Genomic DNA, 26,916 nt, shown 5'->3' on the forward strand with positions numbered 1-26,916 from the left:
CCTGCTCAGCAGCATTGTTTGTCTGCGGGAAGCAGGGCAGCACAGCACTGACAGTCTGTCTGCTCTGCACTTGGTGAAATCCCAAGGCAGGGTCTGCACTCTCAGCTCTGGGCTGTCTTAGAGGTCAGAGAACCTTTGATGGATCTTACTTATAAACCCAAATCAAACCAAAGCCAATGTGAATAACAAATTACTATAGCCCTGGACAGTTTCTTAGAGTTTATGACATTCAGCTGTTCACAGTCACATGGTCTACATTCCACAGGGATATGGACACATACACCCTCACACCTACACACACTCCCACACACTCACACCCACCCTCTTTCACACTCATTCTCCCTCATGTAGCACACTTGGGGAAATGGGCCTGAGAGATGTTGTCCTCAGTTGCAGAGCCGCCCCTGCTGTGGAATTGCCATAGGGCTGCAGACCCAGCTGTGGCTCTCTCCAGTGTTGGGCTAAATCCACTCCAGGTTCACCCCCTAGAGGTTGGTCCTGGCAGGCAGCAGAATTCCTCAGGCTCCCGGGCAGCTTTCTCCACAGCCAGGAGGGCCCAGGGACTGGCTCCACAGCTGGCTGTCTCCGGGCAGTTCCTGGACCCAGCGTGGAGTCCTTGCAGTGGTCTCAGAAGTCCCACGATTCCAGCCACCTTAGTCCTGCCATTGGACTGAGGGGGTTCTGGGCTAGGGGGCCAACCATTCCATAAGCCAGAGGGTGGAAGAGGTAGAAGCTGTGAGAGAGAATTCAGAGGGAAGCCGTCGGCATCCCAGGGCCTCAGCTGAGGCACGGGCTTTTCAGAGTTTGTAACTCAGCCCTACCTACTCATCAGACCTCAACATACAAAGCACATCCCTTCCACCCCCACAATGGTCTGAGTTTGCCTTTGGGCACACAGTAGTTGGAGAGCCTAGATGCTGGCTTAATGGCAATAAAAGAAAGCACTCTGGCCCAAGAGGACCAGGGGAGAAAAAAAAAAACAACAGTCCAGGAGTCTGGTCACGGGTTGTCTGGCCCAGAGTGTTTCCTAAAATGTGGTTTTAACCCTCTGAGCCAAGACATCACTCTCAGGTCACAGCCACCATTCCCTGTTCATGCTTTTCTGTCCCTGCCTGGTCCCTAAGTCACAGGAGTTTGTGCCCCCTGCTACTCAGGGATTCTCAACAGGGGGATCTGTGAGGCCAGCAGGGATGGGGGAGGGAAGGGGCGCTTTCCAACCATACCCTCCTTCCAGTGATTCCAAGCCGACCACACATCCCTCCCTCACTCTGTCCACCCTCTCTCGCTCACCCCACTCAGACTATGCCGGTAGGGAGCCACTGTGACTAAACAGGGGTGTCCTTTCAGGTGTGCTGGGAACCACTGGCAGAGGGTAAGAAAGCAAAGAGTCAGCCCTGTGTTTCTCATATCTGGCTGCACATTAGGACCACCTGGGGAGCTTTTAGGTTGGTGGTTCATATCCACCAGCTGCTCCTCAGGAAAAAGACGTGGCAGTCTGCTTCTGTAAAGATTACAGCCTTGGAAACCCTGTGGGGCAGTTCTACTCTGTCCTGTAGGGATGCTATGAGTCAGAATCGACTTGACAACAGTGCGTTTTTGGGGGAGCTTTTACAACTGCGGTGACTGGGCTCTACCTGAGCCCAACTGAATAGCATCTCTGGGGAGGGGCCCAGGCACCGGTATGTTTTAAGAGCACCCCAGGTGATTCCAAAATGCATCCAGGGCTGACGCACCACTGAGTGCTGGTGGGGGGGGGCACTGTTCACCTGTAGGCAGTTCCCAGGAGCAGGCTCAGGATTCCCCCCACATGGATGCCTCTGGCCAGGGAGGAGGAGGCCAGGCGCCAGGCACAGAGCCGCAGGAGTGTGTCCCACAGAATCCCTAGTGAAGAGAAAAGAAACCCTACCAGCCTGTCAGAGAACGACTCTAGGGTGCAAGAGAAAGAAGCCACCCCAAGTCAGGGAAGCAGAAAGATTCGCTCTCAGCCCTGTGGGTCCATGGTAGCCTCTTCCTCCACGCCGCACCCCAGCCACAATGTACCACATTATCACCCAAAACAGGTGGGCAGCACTGACCTGTCAACATGCTGGAGAAGAGCATGGCTGGGAAGTAGTGGTGGAAGTAGAGGATCCGGCCCATCAAGAAGAACGGGACGTAATGGAGCGCCCAGCCAAGCAGGGCCTGACCACCTCCTCGTAGAAGGACCTGGGACAGCCCTGGATCCCAAGTAGCATAGCCCTAGTCAGAGGACAGGGAGGGGCAGAACTCCCAAGCTCTAAGCCAGCTCTGCCTCTTCTTTGCTGTGTGGCCTTGAGTAAGTCATATCACCGCACTGGGTCTCCCCTTCCCTCATGGGGCCCAACACAAACAACCCTTCAGCAACTTGAAGAACAGCAGACCTGAAGCTGCCACATCTTGAAAGCCCTGGTCAAGACCCAGCTGGTGAGGTCTTGACACCAATGGCAGAGGCACCCAACACCAGCAGGAGGCCTGATGCTGGCTGCTGGGCAGGAGGCAGTCTGGCCTCTACAAAAACCATAATTCTATACACCCTGCTGACAGCTTCCCTCACTACCTCCAACCCCTACTTCTTTGCTGCCACACATGTTTTTGCAGTGGCAGACAGGGGGATTGGTGGGGGGCAGAGATGAGGACAGAGGTGGGGGAGGGGGTAGTATCTGAGACTATGAGTAATTTCTCAGATGCTGTGGTCCACAGCCTGGCCACTAAAGTTACCAGGACAGCACTAGGATGGGAACCCATACACTGTGCTCTGGGGCTCCTCTCTGCCCCACTAGAGAACAGGACCATGGGACAAGGAAGGGACAGAAGAGAAAAGATGGGCAGCTCTGTGTATAGCATATAGTTAAAAGTGAAGGTTCTGAGGGACAATTTCAGTAAATGCTATAACATACAGAATTTTATAACAACAGTAAAAACAACCAAAAAAACACGTGTGTGATTACATAGGTAGATATGGATGCTTAATTGTGTATAGGAAGGCATGGGCGAGTAAAAGCACATGCACGTATAGGTGTACCTGCAGGCATATGTATACATACATTTGTTGTGCACTGAATATATATCCATATATATAACAAACCACATCGGGGGCACAGTTACTTCCTAGACATATCCAAACTACTCGCAGGATTGGTTTACTGGGTCAAGAGATTTGGGACCATAGGCTTGGGGGACAGCTAAGTCAATTGGCATAACATAGTTTACAAAGATAACGTTCTACAACCTAGTTTGGTAAGTAACATCTAGAGTCTTACAAGCTTGGAAGCAGCCATCTAAAATACAACTATTGGTCTCTACTCATATGGAGCAAAAGAGAATGAAGAAAATAAAAGGCTCAGAGAAGAAACTAGTCCACAGGACTAACAGCCCACATGAATCACAACCTCTTCTAACCTGAGACCAGAAGAACTAGATGGTGCCTGGCTACCACTACCAAATGTTCTGACCAGGGACACAATAGAAGGTACCGGATAGAATGAGAGAAAAATGTAGAACAAAACTCAAATTCCTGAACAAGGCAAGATACAGACTAGAGGAACCTCCGAGACTATTGCCCTAAGATACTCTTTGAAGTTGGAATTCAAACTATTTCTGTAGGCCACCTTTCAGTTACATAATAGATTGGCTTATAAAAATAAACAGTATTACCCATGAGTAATGTGCTCCATTATACAATTAACTATATGAGACCAAACGGTCAACATTTACCCAAAAGCAAAGATGAGAAGTCAAGGAGGGGAAGGAGGCTAGATCAATAGAAACAGAACAAACAGAATGGAAATAATGAGAATGATGACACGTTGTAGAAATCGTAACCAATGGCATGGAACAATTTGTATAAAAATTGTTAAAGGGGAATCTAATTTGCTGTGTAAACTTTCACCTAAAACACAATAAAATATTATTAAAAAAAAAAAAAAAGTGAAGGCTCTAAAGTCAGACTACTTGAATTCCAACCTCAGCTCTATCACTTACTAGCTATATATCTTAGGACAAGTTCCTTAACCTACTTTGCCTTCATTTCCTAATCCATAAAATGGGGGTAATAATATTCTATCCTACAGGGTTTTTAGGAGGATGTAAAGTGTTTAACACAGCACTTGGGCATTTGTTGACTGTAACCTTTCAAAAGCAAAGGAGAAAGGAGAGGGGGACAGTGAAGGCAAAGGATGCCCCCTGTGCAGGCCGGCCAGCTCTCCCCCAGGAGTGTAGGCATCATGCCAGCTGCCAGGGACGGCCCAGGGACCTGACCTTCAACCTCCGCTGGCAGGTGCACTCCTCTTTGCAGAGCCACAGCAGTGAAGCTCCCTGCGAGGAGGTAGAGGGCAATGCTCAACAGGTTCAGCCACCAAACCACCTGCATGGAAATGAGAACAGCAGGATGAGAGGACAGCAGCAGCTCTCTGCAGGCAAATGCTCAAGGGCCAAAATTGGAACGCACAGAGCACTCACTGGGTTGCCAAGAAGATAGACTCGGAAGTCCGTGTCATTGATCCCTGAGAAGCGCAGGCCCTGTGGGGCAGAGAACACGCTGCTGATCCAGGGCCTAGCTCATCCCCGGCCCTCGTTCTGCCAAGGGGAGTGAGACTGGTTACCTTTCAGACAGGGAGGGTGGGGCGGAGGCTCAGAAGGTGCAATTCTACATGAGCTCTCTGGGAAGGCTGGTCAGAATCAGAAAATAGAGCCCTGTCTCTGGCCAACCCATCCCACCCTCGCCTGTCTACCCAAGCACATCTCCTCTCCCCACCAAATCTCAGTGATCTCCTTCTTGTCTCCATTTCCTGGGAGGAACTCTAGCCTTGGGCCCTACCTGGTAGTTGATAGGCCAGTGCCACGGTTTGGATGTGAAGTCATTATCCTTGGGTTTGAGGCCATTGTTCCCCTGCAGGACGGTAACAAAAAAAAAAAAAAAAGCAAGTCAGACGGAGACCTATAGGGCTGGCAGAAATGGGAGGCCACATATCTCTGATATGTGGCTAAGTGTCAGAGCCACCCTCTCTCCCCTCCCTCCCTTGTAGGAAAATCAGCCACCCATTCTCAGCCTGCCAGCCTGCCTACAACAATTGCCTTACTTCCCCGAAACAAGCAGGCCTCCATTTCCCAGCAGACAGTCCACTCGGACCTCCTAAGCTTGAGAGAAAGAAGACAACAGGGAATGAGGGACCTATTTCCCACGGGCACAAAATATATACCCATTTTCCATGTCACAGATAAGGTGTCAAGATGTGGGTGAGTGGGGTGTGGGAGGCCAATTTCAAACAGAAACCTAGAAACTCTGAAGAGTGCCTCGACTTGGAAAACATTACTTCAGGCCAGTGTTTCTCAAAAAAATTTTTTTTTCATCACTGCCATCCCACCCCCAGAAGCCTTTTTAGACATTTTCCCCCTAAACCTCTCCATAAAAATTTAATACCGTGCTATACTGTACATCTGTTTATGTACTGTATGTATGCCTGTGCTTCACACATAAAAAAGGTAAGATTTATTTTACCCTCCAGGAACAAATTTTCACCCCTTGGGTCATATCACACCTGCTGAGAATGCACACTTTAGCCTGAAGGACCCAGACACAGCCCTCTCATCCAGTAGCCTGTCTCTACATGGCAAGAAAGAACAGGATCAGGATCCCAGACACTAACCACAGGACTGGTCTCAGCCTCATCATCAGGGCACCCTGAGAAAGCATTTCCCTAGAAGGGGAGTAAGGTGATATGAGGTAGGTCAGGGTTTCTCAACCTCAGCATTATCGACATTTTGGGCTGTATAAGACTTTGTTGTGGGGGCTGTCCTGTGCAGTATGGGATGTTTAGCATCCCTGGCCTCTATTCACTAGATGCCAGCAGTACTTCCCCCACCCTAGTTATGACAGCCCGTGTCCAGACATTGCCAAATGTCCCCTGGGGGGAAAAATTGGCCTAGGTTGAGAGAGCTGCTGATCGAGCCCAAGAAAGCTCCAGAAGGTCTGGTTAAGTGAATTGCCATCCAGTGCCTTACTAATCCAACTCCCCAAGGGGTTGGAAATAGTTAGCATGCGTCCCTATGACCCGGGGTTGCTCCTTCAGGGTCAAAGTTGCCAAGAGGGTGTCAGACCCTAAGGAGCCAGGTGCACAGCCCCCAAACCACTATGGCTACCTGAAGGGCCTCAGAACAAGGAAGGAATCACTCTAGACTACTGGAGTGGCCGCTGAGGGAAATCAATTCCTTCAAACCAGTACAGCTTACTCTCAAACTCGGGGACTCCAGCCAGAGCTGTAATAAGCCAAGGGTCCTACTCACTACATTAAACTGAGAAATCCAGCTCCTTTACTAAACCAAGAGATGGAAGAAGGAAGCATTTTATAGCCATTATAGGCATATACGTCTGTAAGTTGTTCTCTATGCTTAGTATCTAGAGTGGGCTCCTTCCAGCTAGCCTCACCAGGCAAGCCAGCCTTGTCCACCCAGGCCTCAGACCCTCCACTCAATTGGCAGGAGAGCACTCCCCCTGCAGTTTCTGTCATCTGGACTCGCTTTTGAGCTCTTTCCCTCCTTGACTCCACACTGGTTAAATAAGAAAGTCCCTTACGTCCCGTTTCTTCTTTGACTCTTCCTCTTAGATAACGAAAGAAGAAAGAAATGAAACTCTTTAGACTTAGTGTTAAAATTCTATCTAGATCTAGAATGCTATTATGACTGACAGGTAGATATTCAAAAGAGCTGTGTCATCAGGCCACAGTGACAGCTACAAGCAGAAAGTCAGACAAGAAGTGACCCAGACTGCTTAATGTCAACTCATCACCACTCAATGTGCAGAAATGACAGAATTTGAATTTTTTATTTAATCTGGTGAAATAAGTCCACTATATTTACTGAGTGCTGCTTGCATAACCGCTTCTAGAAAAGCCCATTTGACAATGGCTCGCCAGAGGGAAAATAACAACGATACACCTCCCTGCAGCTACAGGGGTGGAGTGAAAATCATGCTTGAGAGCCAGTGGTTCTTAAACGTCTTTCCTACACAACACTGAGTTCCCACAAGTCAGAGTAGGGGCTTCTCCCAAACACCTCACTGTAGCACTTTTCCCAATTCACAGCTAATGAATTTCAGCTAATGGATAGAGTCCTCTCAATTTTTTCCTCTCTCAGTTGTTCTTAAATCTTTGATGCTATGACTGCTTGTCAGCTACGGAGCAATAGCAGGTGACAAGAGGATAGAGGGAGGTCAAACAATGAGTCTTAGAAAAACGTAAAAGAATCAACCATGCCCTCTAGTTTGTTTCTCTCTGGGAACGTGAGTGGGCTCACGGTTGGGATTTTATGCTGTGTATAAAAGATACACTTAGATATGTTGTTGTGTGCTGTCAAGTCAATTTCAACTCATAGCGACCCTATCTACAGGACAGAGTAGAACTGCCCCATAGGGTTTCCCAGGCTGTAATCTTTCGGGAGACGATTACTAGGTCTTTTCTCCCTCAGAGCCATTGATGGGTTCGAATTGCCGACCTTTTGGTTAGCAGCCAAGTGCTTAACCATTGCACCAGCAGGGCTCCTTAGATTAGCTACCAATAAAATTGATCCTAATTTGATATGACAGAATGAAGTATCAGTGTTTCATGATATTCAACTAAGAGCATTATGATTTTCTGGGGCTCTGCCACCTGAACAAATGTGAAAATTACTTAGAGACAGAGGAATATAGTGGTAACTGGCAGTGACTCTGAAAGCCTGTGACATGGGCTTTGAAGCCTGGATCAACCTCTCACACTTAGCTGGGCAGGCTCCTTAACCTCTCTGTGCCTTAGTCCCATCATCTGTAAACTGGGGATAATAAAAATCTTCATAGGATTATAATAAGTATTAAATGAATGAATATATATATACACAGTGTTTAGAGCAGTGCCTGTCACATAAGAGTGATACAAGTTTCATTGGTATTACTGTAATCATCATCACCATCATCATCATTCTGTGATAAGGGAAATAATGCCTTTGAAGATTAAGTAAACTAGTAAATGAAGACACTTTCAAAGTTCTCCACGAGGGGGCAGTGGTTCTAAACCATGGCTCCTGATTTGTAAGCCAAATTTATGGATGCACAAGAACTTAGACTACAGGGTTGCTATGAGTTGGAATCAACTCGACGGAATTGGGTTTGGTTTTTAAGAGCTTAGAGAAGCCTGCTGCATGAGGAGGGCCACAGTACCCGGAGCATGACCATGTGGGACTCCAGCAAGATCTCAGGAAAACTGGGCTTCAGCACATCCAGACTGATGTTTGGCACTGGAAAAAGAAACAACAGGAGAAAGCCTTTGTCACATACTCTCTCCCCATAGTCTGTCTGTTCATGGTATCCACATTCCCACCAAAGTCCAAGGGCAGCCTTCCTGACCAGATGACTAACCGGTAGGTGAGAGTTTTGAGATGGCTGAAAGCTGGGCCCAATCCTTGATCATTTATTCTGCTTGTATTAAGCACTCTTTGGACATTCTGAGAAATACAGAGGAAGCAGACAACGAGGCCTCCCCACCTTGGTGCTACTACAACTCTTGGCCTATCAGCCTTCACTGTGGTACTGGCTCAAACGCTGCTCTCTCCTGTTAGGTCAAAGGTCTGTGACATAAGGCCTTTATGAGGGCAGGGACCGAGTCTATTTCATTCAACAACACATCCCCAGGGCCCTGCATGGTTTCTGGCACACTCAATAAAGAGTTGTCTCGTTAGTTAATTAATGAATTGGTTTGGCTAGATTAGGTGGTGAGAAGAACTAAGAAGGAAGCACAGAGACAAGGAGAAATCAAGCATGAGGAAGGAATTAGCTTAGCAAGACAGATGATGAATCCAAAGACTTATTGAGTTAAAGATGACACTGAAGTGAAAGTGTCAATGTGGTACCTGGGTGTATAGATGTGGGGGTCAGAGCAGGGCTGTGGACATAACTTTCTGTAAAAGTGTTGGCTGGAGGTGGGGATAGACGGAGCTCTACACAGGGGCATAAAGGGAAATACCTGCCTGCTCTAAGCCTTGGGGGCTGGGTTGGGAGTGGGGCTGGTGTACCCATGGTTCAGGAGATAGAAAAGCCCAGAGGGAAACAGGACAGATGGACCTGTATTCAGACAGCAAGGAGAAGAGTCAAATACAGTGAGAGGCCAGGAAAATGAGAAGAGGCAGCTAGCCCTGGCCCCAAGTGAGGTCCTTGATCACTTTAGGGAAAAGAGTTTAAGGAGAAAGTGGATGGGAAGAAAAAGGAGCTAGCTTATCTAGGTACAGACAACTTATATGAAAAGATTAGATTTAAAAGATGAAGAAAGTGGCAACGATAAGAAGAAGTGGCAGCAGAGTCTATAAACGTTTACTTCTCTAAAATATGGGTTATTTATAAATGTTCTGTTAGAGCCAGCCAAGGAAGTGATCTCACTCACGTTTGGGATTAAAATGGTCCTCCACATTCCAGATGGAGTTGAGGGTCTCCTTCAGGTATGGAGTGCAAGTAACTTCCAACTGCTCCCAGCCCCTGTGAAAAGCAGTCACCATGTTCCTCAGCAGATCTGAAATCTACCAAGAGTGTATCTACTACCCTTAAACCTGTGGAATCTTTCTCTTTTTGAACCAGTGGCCCTTCTTTTTTCAAACTCACACTTGTATATTCTACAGCTATCCTAGGAATAGTCTAGATTACCATATTCCCATTTAAGAAAGAGACATAGACCTAGTGAGTTATTACCACAAGCCAGATGTACAAATGTTCAACTATCAAAATGCATGAAACACCAAAGCTACCCTGGAGCTCTGTGCTCCATACATACCTGATGACTTTTTCCCCTCCATCTACCACTAAGAAAAACCTGAGGTGAACACTGATCACTGGGAAATGGAAGCTTCTGGTATACTCCTTACAGTACAGAAAGGAAAAGCATGAGCCTTTACTGGTACATTAAAGCCCCAAAGACTCACCACTTGGGCAGGACCTTTCCTGAGGAGCCCAGAACACAACCTGTGACCAGGTGGATGAGGCGAATTCGACTTCTCAGCACTTTGATCCGATTTCCAAATTTTCTGTTTACAACCTCAATCCGCCAGAAATCGTTTGAGTCCCCTGTCCCATTCTGCCACAATGAAAGTGAGATGACCTTAGAGAAAAGGTGTCAGAAAAGGGAGATGGCCAAAGCACAGGCACATTTCAAATGCCACCATGTTATAAAGGTCAAAGACCAAAGCAATCTGAACCAGTCTTAATGAATGAAGTGGAAAGGGAAGAAGAGGGCCATATAAATATGCCGAGTAATTAATACTGCCCAGCACTCACTGTTATAACCAAGAAGAGCAGTATAACTCCTAGAGCCAGAAGTCCAATTCTTCACTTCAGTACACTGGGACTTAAGTTCTAAATACATGTTTCTGCTCTTAAACCAGCAAACTCAAGACATTAGCCTGAGCCAACAGAAACTAAATTTGGGCCATTTACATCCATTACCGTGGCCATCTGGATACTCACTCATCTAAGCCAGAAAAGTCTGGCCTGGATATTATACTTTAAAAATTAAGACAGTTGTGTCTAATTCTTCTCAGGAGATGCACACAAGAAAAAGAGTCTTGGCTCTAGTACAATATGGGACAAGTAAATAGAAAGAGGGTTGGGAAATCCACCTTATGGAACCAGAATCTTTATTGAGACACCAAAGCCCTAGGGAGGAGTTGTAACTAAAAGTCATAAATATAGTTTCCCACTAGTTGTCTCTGTCTTCAAATTACTCCACAAGCCATAAGTACTCATAGAGCTTCCTCTATTAACTGCATCTCCCTGAGGCAGTAAAAATCCAAAATTCATGTGGATAACATCCCTCTACAGATCAGGGAAGTGATGCTTAAAAATAAAGCCAATGAGAATTTGGGCTCTGGCAAAGGATAAACTTACATATTCATCTGGGGCAGTATTGTGCGCCCTTAGCTTCTATGGCCCATGTGATTTTTAAAAGGAACTCAAATAGTATTTATATTTGACATTTATTAAGTGTCAGAATATATAAATAGCATAGTTATTATGGGAGGAATGGGATGAGGACAAATAGATCTCATAGGTTACTTTTCCCACAGCAACCCTAGTCAAAAAGCTCCCAAATGTCAGAGCTGCTGTGCAGCCTCCAATCCTTAGGAACATTCCAGAATTCTGGGGAAGATGTTCTGCCACATGGCCCTGAGCCAGGTCCCACAACTTTTTACATCCTGCTCACACCCCGATTGCTCACTTACTATGCCATAGCCAGTGACCTGATAGTGCTTCCGGGTCAGGGGCGCCTCGTGATAGTGACTGTGCAAGTTCCGAGAAGTCCTGAAAGTTAAGAGAGAGAAGTGATTCTCCGGAGTTATCCTGAGGAAAAGAGTGAAATGTGCAGTGCTGCTTCTTTTACTAAGAATATTCAGAGTCAGCTATCAGGATCTGAAAAATTAAAATGTAAACTATGAAATACAACATATCAGGAACTTCTTGCCTAGTTACTTGCAAAAAATATCCAGAGAACTGGAGAAGAGCCCAAATCAGGAGGGACAGATGGTAAGAGTACTGGACTACATTCCAAGAAGGGGCTGCCTTCAGGTGGGGGTAGGGTGGGGTGGGGTGGGAGGTGGCTTTCACACATTTGGTGGCTTTGAAGTACTTTGCTAGTCTGACTGATGAAGCAGGTTTGGGGGGAAAAAAAATGACATCTCCCAATCTACATATGTCCTGGGATAGGTAAACCTCCCCACTCCCATTCTACTCTCATCACCAGTTTCTCCAAGTGGGGATCTGTGGTGGGAAGGAAGGGTTAATTTAGCTTTTATTTATTTTGATTTTTATAATAACTTACTTTTATCTATATTATATAAGTAATAAATGTTCATTGTAAAAACTTTACTTTATTAATAAAATATATTTGGTGATAATAAAATAAAATTTAACAGTATCCATAATCCAACTCCCTAGGAAAACTACTGCTAATCTCTTTTCTATATACGTACAGTCATGTTTTTTTTAAATCTGTGTCTGATAATTCCAGTACATGAAATCTTGGCAAGGGTACTTCTACTGTCCATTGTTTCTGCTGGTTCTTACACTATTTCCTTGTGTGCTTAGTCATTTTTACTGTGTACTATTCATTGTTGCTGAAAAACTGTCTGTGGGAATGGGTGACAATGTCTTCCCCAAAAGAGGATTTGCATTTGCTTTTAGCCAGGCACCTAGGAGGCACTGCCAGTCCAGGATCATATTCATTTAAATGCACCGTTTGAGAATTTTGAGACCATCCAGGCGATACAAATTTAGGCTACAAATCCATGTGAGGATAAACTGGTAGTTACAAATTCTCAAGAACTAGGGATAGTCCCCTCCCCACCTCCTACTCTTCTCAGTACCAAAGTAACTTTCCCTGGAGATAGGTGGATAGGGCAGATTTACTTCTAGTTCACCTGTACCCTAAAGATGTGGCCTTCTAAAAAGAAGTCTGACTAAAACAAGGCCGCCATGATGCAAGCAAGACAAGCCACATGGAAAGGGCCATGTAGACGTTCTGATTCCTAGTAAACAGTCCTATTCTTCAAGTCATCTCAGCCCAGGTGCCAGACATTTAAGTTGCAGGAGCCTCCAGATGATTCTGCCCTAGAGATAAACCTTCCAAATTCAACCCTATCCAATGAGGAGGGAACAATAACATTTGAGTTGTAATTGGCATTAGAGTTAGTTTCCATGTTGTCATGGATTGAATTGTGTCCCCCAAAAAATGTGTGTAGCAATTTGGCTAGGTCATGATTCCCAGTATTGTATGATTGTGTAATCGATATGATTTCCTTATGTGTTGTAAACTCTATCACTCTGATGAGGTTATAAGTGATCTCCTTATGTGTTGTAAATTCTATCACTGTGATGAGGTTATGCTGATGAGGTTTACAAGATTAAATAGTGTCTTAATCCAATCTCTTTTGAGATATAAAAGAGAGAAGCGAGCAGAGACACATGGGAACCTCATACCACCAAGAAAGCAGTGCCGGGAGCAGAGCACGTCCTTTGGACCTGAGGTTCCTGCGTTAAGATGCTCCCAGACCAAGGGAAGACTGATACATCACAAGGACCTTCCTCCAGAGCTGACAGAAAGAGAAAGCCTTCTCCTGGAGCTGATGCCCTGAATTGGGACTTGTAACCTACTGGACTGTGAGAGAATGAATTTCTCTTTGTTAAAACCATCCACTTGTGGTATTTCTGTTAGAGCAGCACTAGATGACTAAGACACATGTCAAGCCTGATATTCATTCATTCAATAAAAACATTTATTGGAAAAAAAAAAAAACGATGTGGCCTTCTAGGGTTCCAAATTTTGGAGGAAGATCACATTAAATTTACCACTCTGAGTAAGCCTAGAGCTTTGACTTTGAAATCCCTCCTCTCAGGAGGCAGTATAAAAAAATCAAAACTCAAGATTGTGGGATCAAGGCAGAAGTGGTTCCAGTGTCCCATTTATTTCTCTGGACTCCCCCTTTCACTTAAATTTTGGCCTGGTAACTCCATACTATCTTGTCAGCTCTCTATTGCTTTTAAGAAAATGCTTTTATATTATCCCAGCATTCTTAATGAGGACGTTGATTAAATAAACTAACTTGCCATATTCTTGGAAAAAGACTCCCAGATCTTTCTAAAGGTAGCCAGTTAAGAAGCTCCAATAAACTCTTTTTTCCTCTAGCAAAACAGAAACTGAAAGGTACCCTCAAAGTTCAAAGCGCCCCAAAACCAAAATAGTCAGGCAAAGGTAGCCTGCTAATTTCACCAACCCTCATAAAATGGTTCTCCCATTGTAGCACAGCAGACTGATTCTATTTACTAGATTGTCATCCAAATTTCACTTCTGTTTATCTCCAGCTTAAAAGGACTCCCCACCCTTGGTGCCTATTTCATTCATTTACCCTAAACGGCAAATTTACTTACTCTTTGTGTTCTAATCGAATGATGTCTCCATGTCTCACAAACTCCACTGGAAATGAAGGATCTAGGGGATCTGCCAAGAAGAAACAAACACTGATATCTGAAATCATTCATCCATTAACCTAGTATTAATTGAGGGCCTATTAGTAATCAAACAATTATACTACAAGTCAGAATCGACTCGATGACAATGGGTTTGGTTTTTGATTTGGTAGTATGTGCTAGAAGTACTAACAGAATGCTGTGGGACCAAAGAGAATGGGCACCTGACTGCCTCAGAGAATTAGAAAAGGGCTTGAAATGACTCTTAAGGAACAGGGAGAATTTTAGCAGGTGAACAAGTGGGGCAAAGGAACAGAGCTATGAAAGAACAAAACTCATATGATCAGTGGCAAATGGTTTCAAATGGCTAGGATGGGTGGGGCAGGAAGGAGAGTAGAATAGGCAATAAGGGTGGTGAACAAGCAGGGCCAGATTGTATATGTCAGGCTAGGGAAAGTGGCCTTTATCTGACAGGCAGGGGAGGATTATCCAGTAGGCAAGGTAAGCATGGTGCTTACCTTGCTTACCAGATCATCTGTAGTGAACAATTTCACATTTTTTCACTACATCAAAGATTCTGCTTCTAGGTATGGTTGGCATCTGTTTCTCTCCCAACCCCACAGCACCTTCCTACAGAATCAAAGCCTCTCTTCAAAATTACACTCCCTGACAGGGGCAGATGACCCAGTAAGCAAGGCAAATATAGGCTTACATGTGCTTACTTACTAATCTGTAGTGAATAATTTCACATGAGTTTCACCACATCAAAAATCTCTGATGTGCTGAAACCTATGTAAAATTGTTCACTACAGGTGAATCTGGTAAGCTAGGTAAACACTGTGCTTACCTTGCCCACTGGGTAATCCGCCCCTCCTAACAGTCATGGAAGCCCCACTAGAGATTTTTAAACTGGGAAGTTAAATAAGATTTTCATTTTAGTAGTCATATAGTCTTCCAAAAATTAATTCCATGCAAATAACCATTTGCCCAGCTCGCCTCAAAATCAAATGATAAATCCTGCAAATTCTGGCAGTGATTATCTTGTCTCTGGCAATAGACTTGCTAAGTGTGAGGCCAAGAATATGATAAAATTATGGGGAAAAAAAAAAAAAGAACTACTTCTGCATCATCTGAAAGTCAAGACCAATCAGGCTCTAGAAAGGTGATGACATGAAAGAGGAGCTGGCAGTAATCACAGCAACACAGAACGGATCCTTGCAAATTTCTGTCCTGAATAGTGAGACACTAACATTGTACAAATAGATCAAGGTCAAGAGAGATAAATTTGCCCATGCAAATTGCTGGTTCTCAAGAGAATCAGAAAACTCAACTGCAGAGATGCCCACCCCTATGCTGCCATTTAAGGCCTCATAAAAAGTTTAATTAGCAAGATAAATCAATAAGTCAATGGAGAAGAAAATTTTATTTCATATGGGTGTTTTTTTTCCCTTGGGAGGTAGGTCTTATAGCCAACAAAAACACAAAGACATCAGTGTACACAGTTCCCACATCGAAATTCTTGTAGTTATCTGCCTTCACAAAGATGCCACTTTAAGGACTAAGGTGAGCCTGACCCAAGCCATGGTGTTTTTAATTGCCTCATATGCATGCGAAAGCTGAGCAGTGAATAAGGAAGACCAAAGAACGGATGCCTTTGAATTATGGTGTTGGCAAAGAATATTTAGTATACCATGGACTGCCAAAAGAATGAACAAATCTTTCTTGGAAGAAGTACAACCAGAATGCTCTTTGGAAGTAAGGACGGCGAGACTCAGTCTCACACTTTGGACATGTTATCAGGAGGGATCAGTCCCTGAAGAACGACATCATGCTTGGTAAAGTACAGGGTCAGTGAAAAAGAGGAAGACCCCCAATGATATGGATTGACACTGGCTGCAACAATGGGCTCAAGCATAACAACGATCATGAGGATGACACAGGACCGGGCAGTGTTTCATTCTGTTGTACACTGTTGTATACTATGAGTTGGAATCAATTCGACGGCACCTAACAACATCTGCCTTCACACAAATCCTTAGTCCCTCGGTTAAAATGAAACCATTTTAACCTAGAAGCCACAAAGAATAATAGACCAGGTTACACCCTGCCCAATATTGTCCTAATTTATATTACTGAGAAGTAGGATGCAAAGACAGTGGTTATGTGTGTCACATTTTTAGTCTAAAAACCATAGCAGTAGGAGGAGGTGGGGAAAGGAACAAAAAGGATGAATTTAGATACATGCGGTTGACCCGGGATAGCCTCAGCCAGGTGATGTTCAGTGAAGCATGACAGAGAATACCTGTGGTATAGGACAATCAGCAGGGGCTTGGGAAGGTAAGCAAGAGATGCCCTCCGTTCTCTTCTCGGCTGCAGCAGAAGGGACAGCCTGCAGGTAGTTAGCTGTCTGCCCAAAGACAGATCCCAATACAGCCCTTGTCATAAAGCCCTGAGAACCTGATAGGTGTGCTTCAGGGCAGCTTTCCCCAGGCCAGTTAAGGGCAGCTCAGCAGGCATCCAAGTGAGGCTCCAAGTACCAGCCCAGCCAAAGCCCAGCCACAAGGCTGGCAGGCCCTCAGATCTCCAACTGACTGTCCCAGTCTAGGAATGGCCAGTGAGCAGCACTCTATCTTATCAAGATAACTTGAGCTGCAATGCATGCTGGGAGTCCTTCACATGAGAAATGAGAGTAGCTGCCATGTGCCCTCAGTTGGGGCTACTCATAAGCCCCTGCAGCATGCCCAGGTAACCTTTCCCTGGACTCAGTCTGAGCCTTGGCCCTGCTGTCTGGCTTTAAAACAACAGTTCTAAGAGTGACAGCTTATCTGTCTTGCTCACTGCTTATCCTCTATGGCTACAACAGGGCTTGGGACATAGTAAGTGCTCAACAAATAAATGTTGAAAGGATAATTGAGATTAGTAAAGATGTCGAAAAAGAATGCTCAGAAAAGCCCAACTTAGTATCATTCTTTTGGATGCATGAGAAATGCTAAGGAGGGCTCAGAGTAAGAACACAAAAAGCATCAGTTCTCTACCACATTACCTGAGTTCGTGTTATGTTTCTTGATAATCCACAGGTTGTTGTAGTCCTTGTGCAAATAAGTGGTGACCTAGGGGGAGGAGAAGGTGGGAGGGAGAATACTATAATTATCAGCGCAGCTGGCCACAGGACAATCAGCAGCAAATCAACATTGCTTAAGCCTCTTCTGGAATCCCCAGCCACCAGCCCGAAGAGGCCACCCTTCTCAACGGAGCTCAGAAGCAGCACTGGGGAGTGTGATTCTCTCTTTCCTTCCGCACCTGGAGGTCTTTCCCCACAGAGCTATTTTAATTTGTCTCTTTGTATCTTTCTGCATCTTGCTTAAGAGTTTTCTGTATGGGGTAATGAAAAACATTTGGAAATCGATAGTGGTGATGGTTGCACAAAATAGTGACTAATTAATGTCACTAAATTATACACTTAAAAAATGGTTAAAATGGCAATTTTTTGTTAGAGATATTTTACAAAAATAATTTTAAAAAAACATGTAGTCCTCGACTTACAATGGGGTTCCACTCTGACGACTCCATTGTAAGTCGGTTTTGACATGAGTCGAATATCTCATTTTTTTTTTAGTTTTCATTATTATTATCTTTTATTATCAGTATCTTTATAAATCCAATTTTTTTTATTTGTCTTTAGGGGCTGAAAACACTGCATATAAACTTACAGAAATATTTTAATACATACATATTACTAATGCTAAGATATAAAAAAAAAAAAGACAGTTGTAAGTGTGGTTCACTGTAACACGAACATGCTGTAAGTCAAGGACTACCAGTATATAAGAAGGTAAAAAGTTTCGGTGGCCATAGAGGAATTAAGTCCATACTCCTGAACAAAAGCTAGATATCCATCTAGCTTGGATTTGCTCAAGGATGTTATGGTTTTATGGTGTTCACATGCACATTGTGTGTGTATGTGTACTTTTTTTTTTACAAAAACCATTATTATTAAAATTCCTACACACAAAAATTATTTTTTTAATTGTGAGTATAGTCCACGGCGCCTTTTTCGCATTGAAAGATCTGTTTTTACAATGGAGTTTTAAAATAACATCAGGTTTCCTAGGAACACAGGTACTGCAGAATGTTGTACAGCAAAATATGGGGATAAACACTGATCTTCTGGGGTTATGTATTGCTTTTGTTTTCTTCTTTATACTTATCTACAATTTGTATTTTCTACATTTGTTTTATAAATGTTATGCTTTAAAATAAAGGAGCCCTGGTGGCACAGTGGTTAAGCACTCAGCTGCTAACCGAAAGGTCAGTGGTTTGAACCCACCAGCTGCTCCACGGGTGAAAGATGTGGCAGTCTGCTTCTGTAAAGATGACAGCCTTGGAAACCCTGTGGGGCAGTTCTATTCTGTCCAGTAGGGTCGCTATGAGTCAGGACTGATTCCACGGCAGCAGGTTTGGGTTATGCTTTAAAAAATGTTTGAAAATAGAGACCTAGAGACGTTCACAAGACATTAAACTGCAGGACAGGGAGGGCCACTAGAGATTAATTAGTCAAGTCTTCTTTATTTTACAGATGAGGGAACAGGCTGAGAAAGGCTAAGTGATTCAGTCAATGACAAAAGCAGACTCTTTTGTCCCTTGGCCCAATGTGCTCTCTATACTACCATCACGGCTTCACGTCTCCAACACATGGGGTGAAAGTGCACAACACTAAGACTGCCTCAGTAGGGTCTTTCAGAATATAGCCTTTCTCTCTCTTTGCACAGTATAGAAGTTCCTGATCGCCACATCTGGAACTTTACTATCTTCCACATGACACCTGTGGCAAAGTATCACCACAGAATGGCTAACTGTGGTTTTCCGCCTGGCTGTAGACTGGAATCATCTGGAGAGCTTAAAACCAAAATAAAAATGCACAATGCATGGGCCCCAACCTATATATTGAATCAGAATCTGTGGTGGAGCCCTGGCATCGGAATATTTTAGAAGCTCTCCAGGAGATTCTAAAATGTAGCCAGGGCTGAGAACCACGGGAGTAGAGATAAGTGAAGAATTAAGGATGAGAAGCTGATACTAGAACCTGATATCCTGGCTGAATTTTCTTTTTTATTTCTCTCCTTTTTAAATAGACTTTATTTCTTGAAGCAGTTTAAGGTTTATAAAAAATTATGCAGAAAGCACAGAGAGCTCCCATATACCCCCTCCACCCAACACACTGTCTAGGTTAACTTTCTAGTAACTAAAAAGGAAGTAATAATAAAGCATTTTGAGAAGCAAAACTTTTTTGCAAAGTGAAGAGATCGGTCATTTTGCAAGAAGAGACATTTTAACTCCAAACTTCTCAGAATAACAGCCTACCCCGTGCTTCCTCCACCTCCTCGCCTCCTGGTTCCTCCTTAAGTCACCGCACCTGAGACTTCTGCCCTTGCCACTCCACCGAAACTATCCCTGTCAGAGTTATGAAGCCTCCTATTCTGCCAAGTTTAAAGGCTTCGTTCTCAATCCTTGCCTTCTCTGAAATCTTTGCACGGCTTGTCATTGCTGACCGTCTTCTCCTTCCAGAGACTCTCTCTTCCCTTGTACTCTCCTCCAGTTCTTCTCTGACCTCTCTGACCACTCCTTCCTTCTCAGCCTCTTCTACTGGCTCTGCTCTGAGCACCTTTACACATTGCGTTAAATGTTGGTGTTCCCCAGGGTTCCTTCACTGGCCCTCCTCCCTCTGCACACCCTTTCTGGGCAAGGCCACCCATCCCATTGTGTCACTAACACCCATATGCTACACACTCAAATCTCTCTCCTGAGACAAGCCCCAGACCTAAAACGCACAAAGGAAACTCTTCCTTTCCATCTCCAAAGCCATTCTTCCTCCTCTAGTTCTGATTATGGTGAAACAGCACTATTGCACACATATCCTGACATCCCAACAACAGAGCTGGACTTAGCTCATCCCTGACAGGCATCAGTTAGCTGGTCCTGACATTCCACCTGTGACATGTTCTCACATCCACCTGCTCACCTCAATCCCCATGGTCTTTGCCTCTGTTCAGGTCATCACCATCTTTGTTATGATTATTGCATCAGCCTCCTAACTGGTGGTTCCTTGCCTCCAGTCTGTCCTTCCTTTCAATCCATCCCCACGCTCCTTCTGGAGTTACCTTTCTAAAACAGGGATCTAATCACATCTTGTCATCACTTAATAACTTTCATTGACTCCACAGTGTCTATAGAACAAAGTCAAGTTTACTGTAACGTTAAGGCCCTCCCACAATCTTGCCCCACCAACCTCTCCAACATTCTGCTTCTCCCTCTCAGGCACCTTCCACCATAGCCACACCTAACACTCCTTAACATGGACACAGGGTCGTTCATCCATTCAGATAATACCTGTAGCATTCAGTCACAACAAATAGTTTAGTGTTGCTGCAATACAAGTGCACAAAAGTCTGACTGACCTGCTGCTGGCGGGCGCCAATGCCCTCGGGGTAGAGGTGCCTGTGGGAATGGAGGTAGCCGCTGGCCATCCGGAGGTTCTTCACTGTGATCACAGAGCCATAGGCCAGGTCTGAGAGGAAGGCAGGAAGTGGAAGGAGTGAGCTGATACAGTGCTAGAGTCTGCCCCTGACTAGGGCGGGGTCGGAGGGGGGTTCTGCAAAGTCTGAGGACTCACTAACCCTCTATCAGACTGTTCACTGAGCCCAGGACTGCCTAAAGCCCATGCATGGTTGCCTTCTTACTCCAATGGAGTCAACTCAAGAGGGAGTTACTATAGGGTCTCACCTATGTCCTCCCTGCCTCTATCTCCTAAGGACTTCAGAAGCAGCTGAGTATTTAAAAAAAAAAAAAAAAAAAAAAGACCAGGTTTACTGGTCTGACGGAGACTGGAGAAAACCTGGGAGTATGATCCCCAGAAACCCTTTTAACTCAGTACTGAAGTCACTCCTGAGGTTCACCCTTCAGCCAAAGATTAGACAGGCCCATAAAACAAACAATAATATACATAGCTCAACCATGTATATGAGACTAAATGGGCGCACCAGTCCAGAGGCAAGGATGAGAAGGCAGGAGGGGACAGGAAAGCTGGAAGAATGGAAATGGGGAAGCCAAGGTGGAGAAGGCGACAGTGTTGACGTTGTGGGATTAGCAACCAATGTCACAAAACAATATGTGTATTAATAGTTTAATGAGAAACTAATTTGCTCTGTAAACCTTCATCTAAAACACAATAAAAAAAATAAAATGCTAAGCTGACTACATTTAAAAGTAAAAAAAAAAAAAAAAAAGAAGAAGAAGCTGGGTGTTAACGGCGTTATTATTAAAGCATTGTTTGTAATAGCAAAAGATTAGAAGTAACTTGTCCTTCAGTCAAGGTCTGTACATCCTTTCAATAGTATAAAGAAAGAAGCACTCTGCATCTTTATCTGGAAGGCTGCCTAAGACACAACATTAGGATAGATTTTAAGACAGACCTTCACTAAATATCCTTTTGTGCCTTTGAATCTAGTACCTGCTGAAGGTTAACTATTCAATGGTGGAGTTTTTATTTTGTTTTTTTTCCTCCAACTCCAAATTGAAAACAAAACACAGAGTAAATAGCTTGCCCAGGAGCATCTCCTCCTGCAGGCCCTGGGTTATTGAGAAGCTCTTTTCCTTATTACTGTCCCTCTTCTCAATCCCCTATAATCTGGCTGCCCCTACAATTCACCACTCTACTGAAACAGGTCTCTGTCTTTACCAGTGATGGCCTACTCCTGCCCTCCTTTTCTCATTTATTCAATCGACAGAATATGTAGATTACACAGTGGATCCAAAGGTGGAGGAGGCTGGTTGTGGCCCTCGAAGAGCCCTGTCTGGGGGAAGACAGCTCCACACACTGACGAGTGCAGGACAATGGACAGGTGCTCTGCTCCAGCAGAGGTATGACACTGAGTGACATGGTGGGAGCCCAGAGCAGAGTAGGATGAATTCAATCCCAGGGAGGAAGAAGAGGACAACATGAAGAAAGAGATCTTAGCGAGTCAGGCCTTTTATTTATTTTTTTTCTTTCTCTTTTTTTATTGTACTCTAGATGAAGGTTTACAGAGCAAATCAGTTTCTCATTAAACTATTAATACATGTATTGTTTCGTGGCATTGGTTACCAACCCCACAACATGTCAACACTCTCCCCTTCTCCACCCTGAGTACCCCATTACCAGCTTTCCTGTCCCCTCCTGCCTTCTTGTCCTTGCTCCTGGGCTGGTGTGCCCATTTAGTCTCATTTTGTTTTATGGGTCTGTCTAATCTTTGGCTGAAGGGTGAACCTCAGGGGTGACTTCAGCACTGAGTTAAAAGGGTTTCTGGGGGCCATACTCTCAAAGTTTCTCCAGTCTCTGTCAGACCAGTCAGTCTGGTCTTTTTTTGTGAGTTAGAATTTTGTTCTACATTTTTCTCCAGCTCTGTCCAGGACTCTCCGTTGTGATCCCTGTCAGAGCAGTTGGTGTTGGTAGCCGGGCACCAACTAGTTGTGTTGGACTCAGTCTGGTGGAGGCTATGGTAGTTGTGGTCTATTAGTCCTCTGGACTAATCTTTCCCCTGTGTCTTTGGTTTTCTTCATTCTCCCTTTGAGCTGGGCCTTTTAAATAAGGCATAGGAATTTGCTAAACCCCATAGTTCCATTTTTCTAAGTTCTCATGCGGACCAACATCTGCAGCCCTGGATACTGCTAACCATCTTTGCTTCTGGAAATGCTCTTTCTCGTTCTCTGGCAGCTTCCTTCCCTATTTCCTCTTTCCCATGCATTCGCAGTGACCTGACCTAAGCCTTGTTCTTCTTTCTACTGTTCTCTTATACATCACAGCCACTGCCACAGCATTACTTATCCCTTTACTTGGCTGAGTCCTCCTTTGAAAGCATCATCTCCAAGCCCACTGGCTTCACTGCATGATTTCCCCAAGCACCTCGAAGTCGACCTCTCTAATGTGTAACTCAATATCTGATCTTCCAAACTAGCTTTTCGTCCTGCCTTTCCAATTTCTCATTCTTTCCACAGTCTTGGAGGGCCCACTGTGTTCTAGGCACTGAACAAGGCACTGGAGAGATAAAATAAGTAAGATGCAGTCTTTGCCTCAAGGAAATAGTTACCTGGGTTCTAATCCTTAGCAACATCTCTCTTCCTCTCTGTCCATGTCCAGTCTCCCCTGTATAATGCCCATTTTCCTTACCCCTGAGCCTGCCACCACAATGCCCAGTTTCAGTTCCTACAGTAGCTTCCCAGAGGATCCCCCTGCTTCCAATCCCATCATGCACTCTGCCACCAGAGTCATCTCTCTACAGCACACCCCTCCTGGCCTCCTCTGTGCTCAGAGACCTCCAATGGGTCTCCACCGCCTGTTTAATGAACTCAAACACCTCATACACATATTTTGAGTCCTCAGAATCTGGACTTTCTACCTTTTCAACCTTATTTCCAATAGTTTTCAGCATATAACATGCGCCTCAAGTTTTGTCCCATACTCGGCTTTGATTATGTCATCCTTTCTGCCTGATGTGTTCTCTCCTCCCCTACTACCTGCGGAAATCTATGTGTTTTTCTAGGGCCCAACTCTAAGCTGACTTACTCCATGCACCTCTGACCCCTCCAGCCCCCAGAAGAAGTGATCACTTATACCCTTCAATCACCATAGCTCTGTGTTCCCTCTTTATGTACTTAACACATGGTCACAATGTGTGCAGATTCTCTATACCAAACTCTACGCTCTGGAGGGTATCCATTCCTGCAGCCTCCAATATGGCTAACGCTTGATTACTGTCTGTGAACAAATTAATGGATGTGAGTCACAGAATGCCATGGTGGAATCCACCACTGGCCCTGAAGAGTCTTGTTCTGTCACAACATTCTATCTGGTTGGCCTCCCCACAGAGTTGGCTTTGATGCTTTCATAGATACAATGAAGTTATTCTTCAGGCTCAAAGAGCTTGCTGCTCAGGACGTGTTCCTCTGCATTTCCTTTGTCCTGATTCACTCTCCTGAGTACCCTTACCAGATCTAACTGGGTCTTTCTCACACTTTGTCACCTACAGGCTAAACTAACTCTAGCTGTCATACATGTCTTTTCCAATTCAACTCCCAGGAAACCTTTCTGCTCCACCCTTGTAAGGGCTCAGGGACACTCACGTTCGGGGATGGAAGCATTGTGAAGGTTGTTCCCTGAAAGCCGGGCCTGGAAGGCAGAACTGAAGAAGCCATCACCGGGACCACTGTGGAGAAAGGAACAGCAAAAGAGAGCCATGTTTATGGAATGAAAATTGCAATTTGCCAGGAGCCCTGGAAATAGCTCTGTTCAGTTAGTTTAAAAGACGTATGATTGAAGTGGTAGCGTGGCATAGAGTGACAGATATGAGTGACGGAATTGGGGAAATTAGGGTCCAAATCCCAACTCAGCTACTTACTTGTGACCTTGGGCAAGATAGCTAACATTTTTAAGCCTCAGTTGCTTATACATTGGGAATATAAGAAAATCAAAAGAACTCATAAACGATTATGATTAAATGAGATAATGTATTCAAAATGCTGAACGTAGTTCCTGATACTTAGTGACACTCATTAAATGGGAACTGTTGCTGTTGTTTTTAGTGTTATTATTATCATCACTCCTACTGCACACCCTTATGCCTGCCCATTTCTGTTAACCAAGTAACTTTGTTCAGGGACAAAGGGCAGTGTGGCTATTAGGAGATTCTCTTCTTCTTTCAGGTTAGGGTGTTGACCTTTCTGAGCCCTTGGGTTATTCACAGGATAGAAAATAGGAGGCAAGAAACAGGACAAACTCCTAGGTACCCCCTCCTACCATCCCAACCATAGACCCAGGAAATCACACAGCCCATTCATGGGCTTCGAGTCAAGAGGCAGACCAGAAATGAATGGCCAGAAAGGCTCTGGCTGTACCTTTTATTCAGCACCATGAAGTGAACAGCAAAAGTGGCCGTGTAGAGAGCCAGGGGCAGCACTATGAGGCACAGGATGCGAGCAATCAGGTGTTTTCCCACAGTCACCTGCAAACAGAGGCCAGTATGGGATGGGGGGCATATGGGGCTTTATTATTCCTCATACCTCATATGTGCATTATATAAAAGCTTTTATGTATAAATCATAAAGGTAAAACACTGGAAAAAGAATGGCCAACAGGAAAGAAGAATATGTGGAAACCCTAAGGGCTTCCACAATACCCACACCCCAAGCACTACAGGAGATTAACCACAGGCTAGCCCTCTGCTGCCTCCCTAGGCCCTTTACCCATGACCCTGAACGGTCACTGCAACACAGACAAAGCACCAGATGCATCTTCAGCATCTTCACTTACCATCCCGTCTACGTTCCAGCCACACTGAACTCCTTGCACTTACTTTCCCTGATGCTTCCTGTACAGTACCAGCCCCATATATCACATGGCTATACTGCAGGCCTCTGCTTCCTCTCAGAAGTCTTCCTGGGTTGTGCAAGGCTGGGCTAGTGTCCCTTCTCTATGCTCACACAGTACTTATTAGCTGGACTGTAACTGCCTGTTTACTTATGTCTCTCTCCATTGACTCTAGGGGTCAGGAATCATGTCTTATCCATGTGTCTCACACTTAGTGGGTAGACTCTGTAGATTTTCTGAAAGAATAAATGACCTTGTTGGGAGTTTAGATAAGAGGTGGAATCAGCCTAACCTAGGTTTGAATCCTAGATCTACCCCTTACTACCTGAATGACCTTGGGAAAGCTATGACCTCTCTAGGTCTGTTTCCTCATTTGCGAAAGGAGGGTAGTATTTACCTGCCTTATAGGGTTGTCATGAGGAGTAAATGAGATTATGAAGGTAGAGCATTTTGCATAGTGCCTGGCAGAGAATCTGTCCTTAATAAATAATAATATTGTAATAAACCCTAAAGGTCCTTCCTGGCCTCCAAATATGGAGACCATGGGTCGGGAAAAGGGAAAATGTGAGTTCAAAAAGTCACTTCACCCATTTCACCTATGGTCCCACGTGGTCAGTGTCTGCCACATATTTGGCCTGAGCTCAGCTGGACAGAATGCCCTGGCTGGGTAGTTTGTAGAGTATTTAAAAGACAAAGCCAAAAGAGAATTCCAAGGATGTTAGTCTATCCTCTCTCTCCCTTTATGCCTCTCCAGCCTCTCAGGCATGGCCCACTCCCTGCTGTCCTGCTGCCGACAGAGGGCAGCTGGATCCAGCCCGCCTCTGGCCCAGAACAGAGTCCCTCTGCCTCCTGCAGCAGAGGCAGAGAAAGGCCACTGGCTCCTGCTGAGCAATATCAGGGAGAAAAGACTTTTCTAAAAGCACTTGGGTTCTCACCAGTGAAAGACTGAGGTCTCCAAACAGGTGCCAGAGGTCTGAAATGGTGTTCAACCCCACTTGCAGGATGATAAAGAGGCCAACAAACTTGACCCCTAGAGCACCGGCGAGACTGATGCCAGTCAGGCTGAGCCAGAACCACCAAGGGGCAGAGAAGGGCCTGAAAACCAACAAGACACAGTTCAGTTTGGCAGCTGGAACCAGACGTGAAGGCAACAGCGGCAGTGGGAAAGGGCAGAGGTTCTCTGACTCAGAGAGGCTAAGCTGTGCCCTCTACCTTGGGGGTTCCAAGGAGGGCGTGTCTGTGAAACTCTTGAAATTGCACGCAAACCTCTATGTGGGAGTGATCTGGACACTTTCCTGAGGAGAAGGTCCATAGCTTTCCTAGCTACATGCAGGGCTTAAAGGTAAGCAAGAAGCTCATTCTTTAGTAGCAACACATCAAGCAGGAGTAAAAGGAAATTCCAGAGAAGCCCACTGGATTCAGCAAGCCCTCTCCTTTGTGTCACCTCCAGACCTTGTAAAAGCCAACATTTATTGAGTGCTTACTACGTGTCAGGCACCATTTCAAGTACTTCACACATATTAATCCT

General features: G+C 44.9%; 1 protein-coding gene across 1 annotated transcript in view; it reads right to left on the reverse strand.

Moving 5' to 3' along the window:
* Positions 1–442: 442 nt before the first annotated feature.
* Positions 443–26,916, reverse strand: part of POMT2 (protein O-mannosyltransferase 2) — a 43,997-nt gene continuing 17,523 nt past the window's right edge. Inside the window, exons 6-21 of the mRNA XM_004371071.2 lie at positions 26,324–26,483; positions 24,917–25,023; positions 24,146–24,228; positions 20,446–20,555; positions 17,034–17,100; positions 13,952–14,021; positions 11,251–11,329; positions 9,955–10,106; positions 9,423–9,514; positions 8,207–8,283; positions 4,835–4,906; positions 4,477–4,536; positions 4,276–4,381; positions 2,076–2,216; positions 1,767–1,881; positions 443–733 (exon numbers count right to left, since the gene is read on the reverse strand). Of these exons, the coding sequence (XP_004371128.2) occupies positions 628–733; positions 1,767–1,881; positions 2,076–2,216; positions 4,276–4,381; positions 4,477–4,536; positions 4,835–4,906; positions 8,207–8,283; positions 9,423–9,514; positions 9,955–10,106; positions 11,251–11,329; positions 13,952–14,021; positions 17,034–17,100; positions 20,446–20,555; positions 24,146–24,228; positions 24,917–25,023; positions 26,324–26,483 (1,597 nt within the window). The 3' untranslated portion in view covers positions 443–627. The remainder of the gene's footprint in view (positions 734–1,766; positions 1,882–2,075; positions 2,217–4,275; positions 4,382–4,476; positions 4,537–4,834; positions 4,907–8,206; positions 8,284–9,422; positions 9,515–9,954; positions 10,107–11,250; positions 11,330–13,951; positions 14,022–17,033; positions 17,101–20,445; positions 20,556–24,145; positions 24,229–24,916; positions 25,024–26,323; positions 26,484–26,916) is intronic.

The sequence above is a fragment of the Trichechus manatus genome, unplaced genomic scaffold, assembly GCF_000243295.1.
Source record: "Trichechus manatus latirostris isolate Lorelei unplaced genomic scaffold, TriManLat1.0 scaffold00010, whole genome shotgun sequence".
Taxonomy (NCBI): Eukaryota; Metazoa; Chordata; class Mammalia; order Sirenia; family Trichechidae; genus Trichechus; species Trichechus manatus.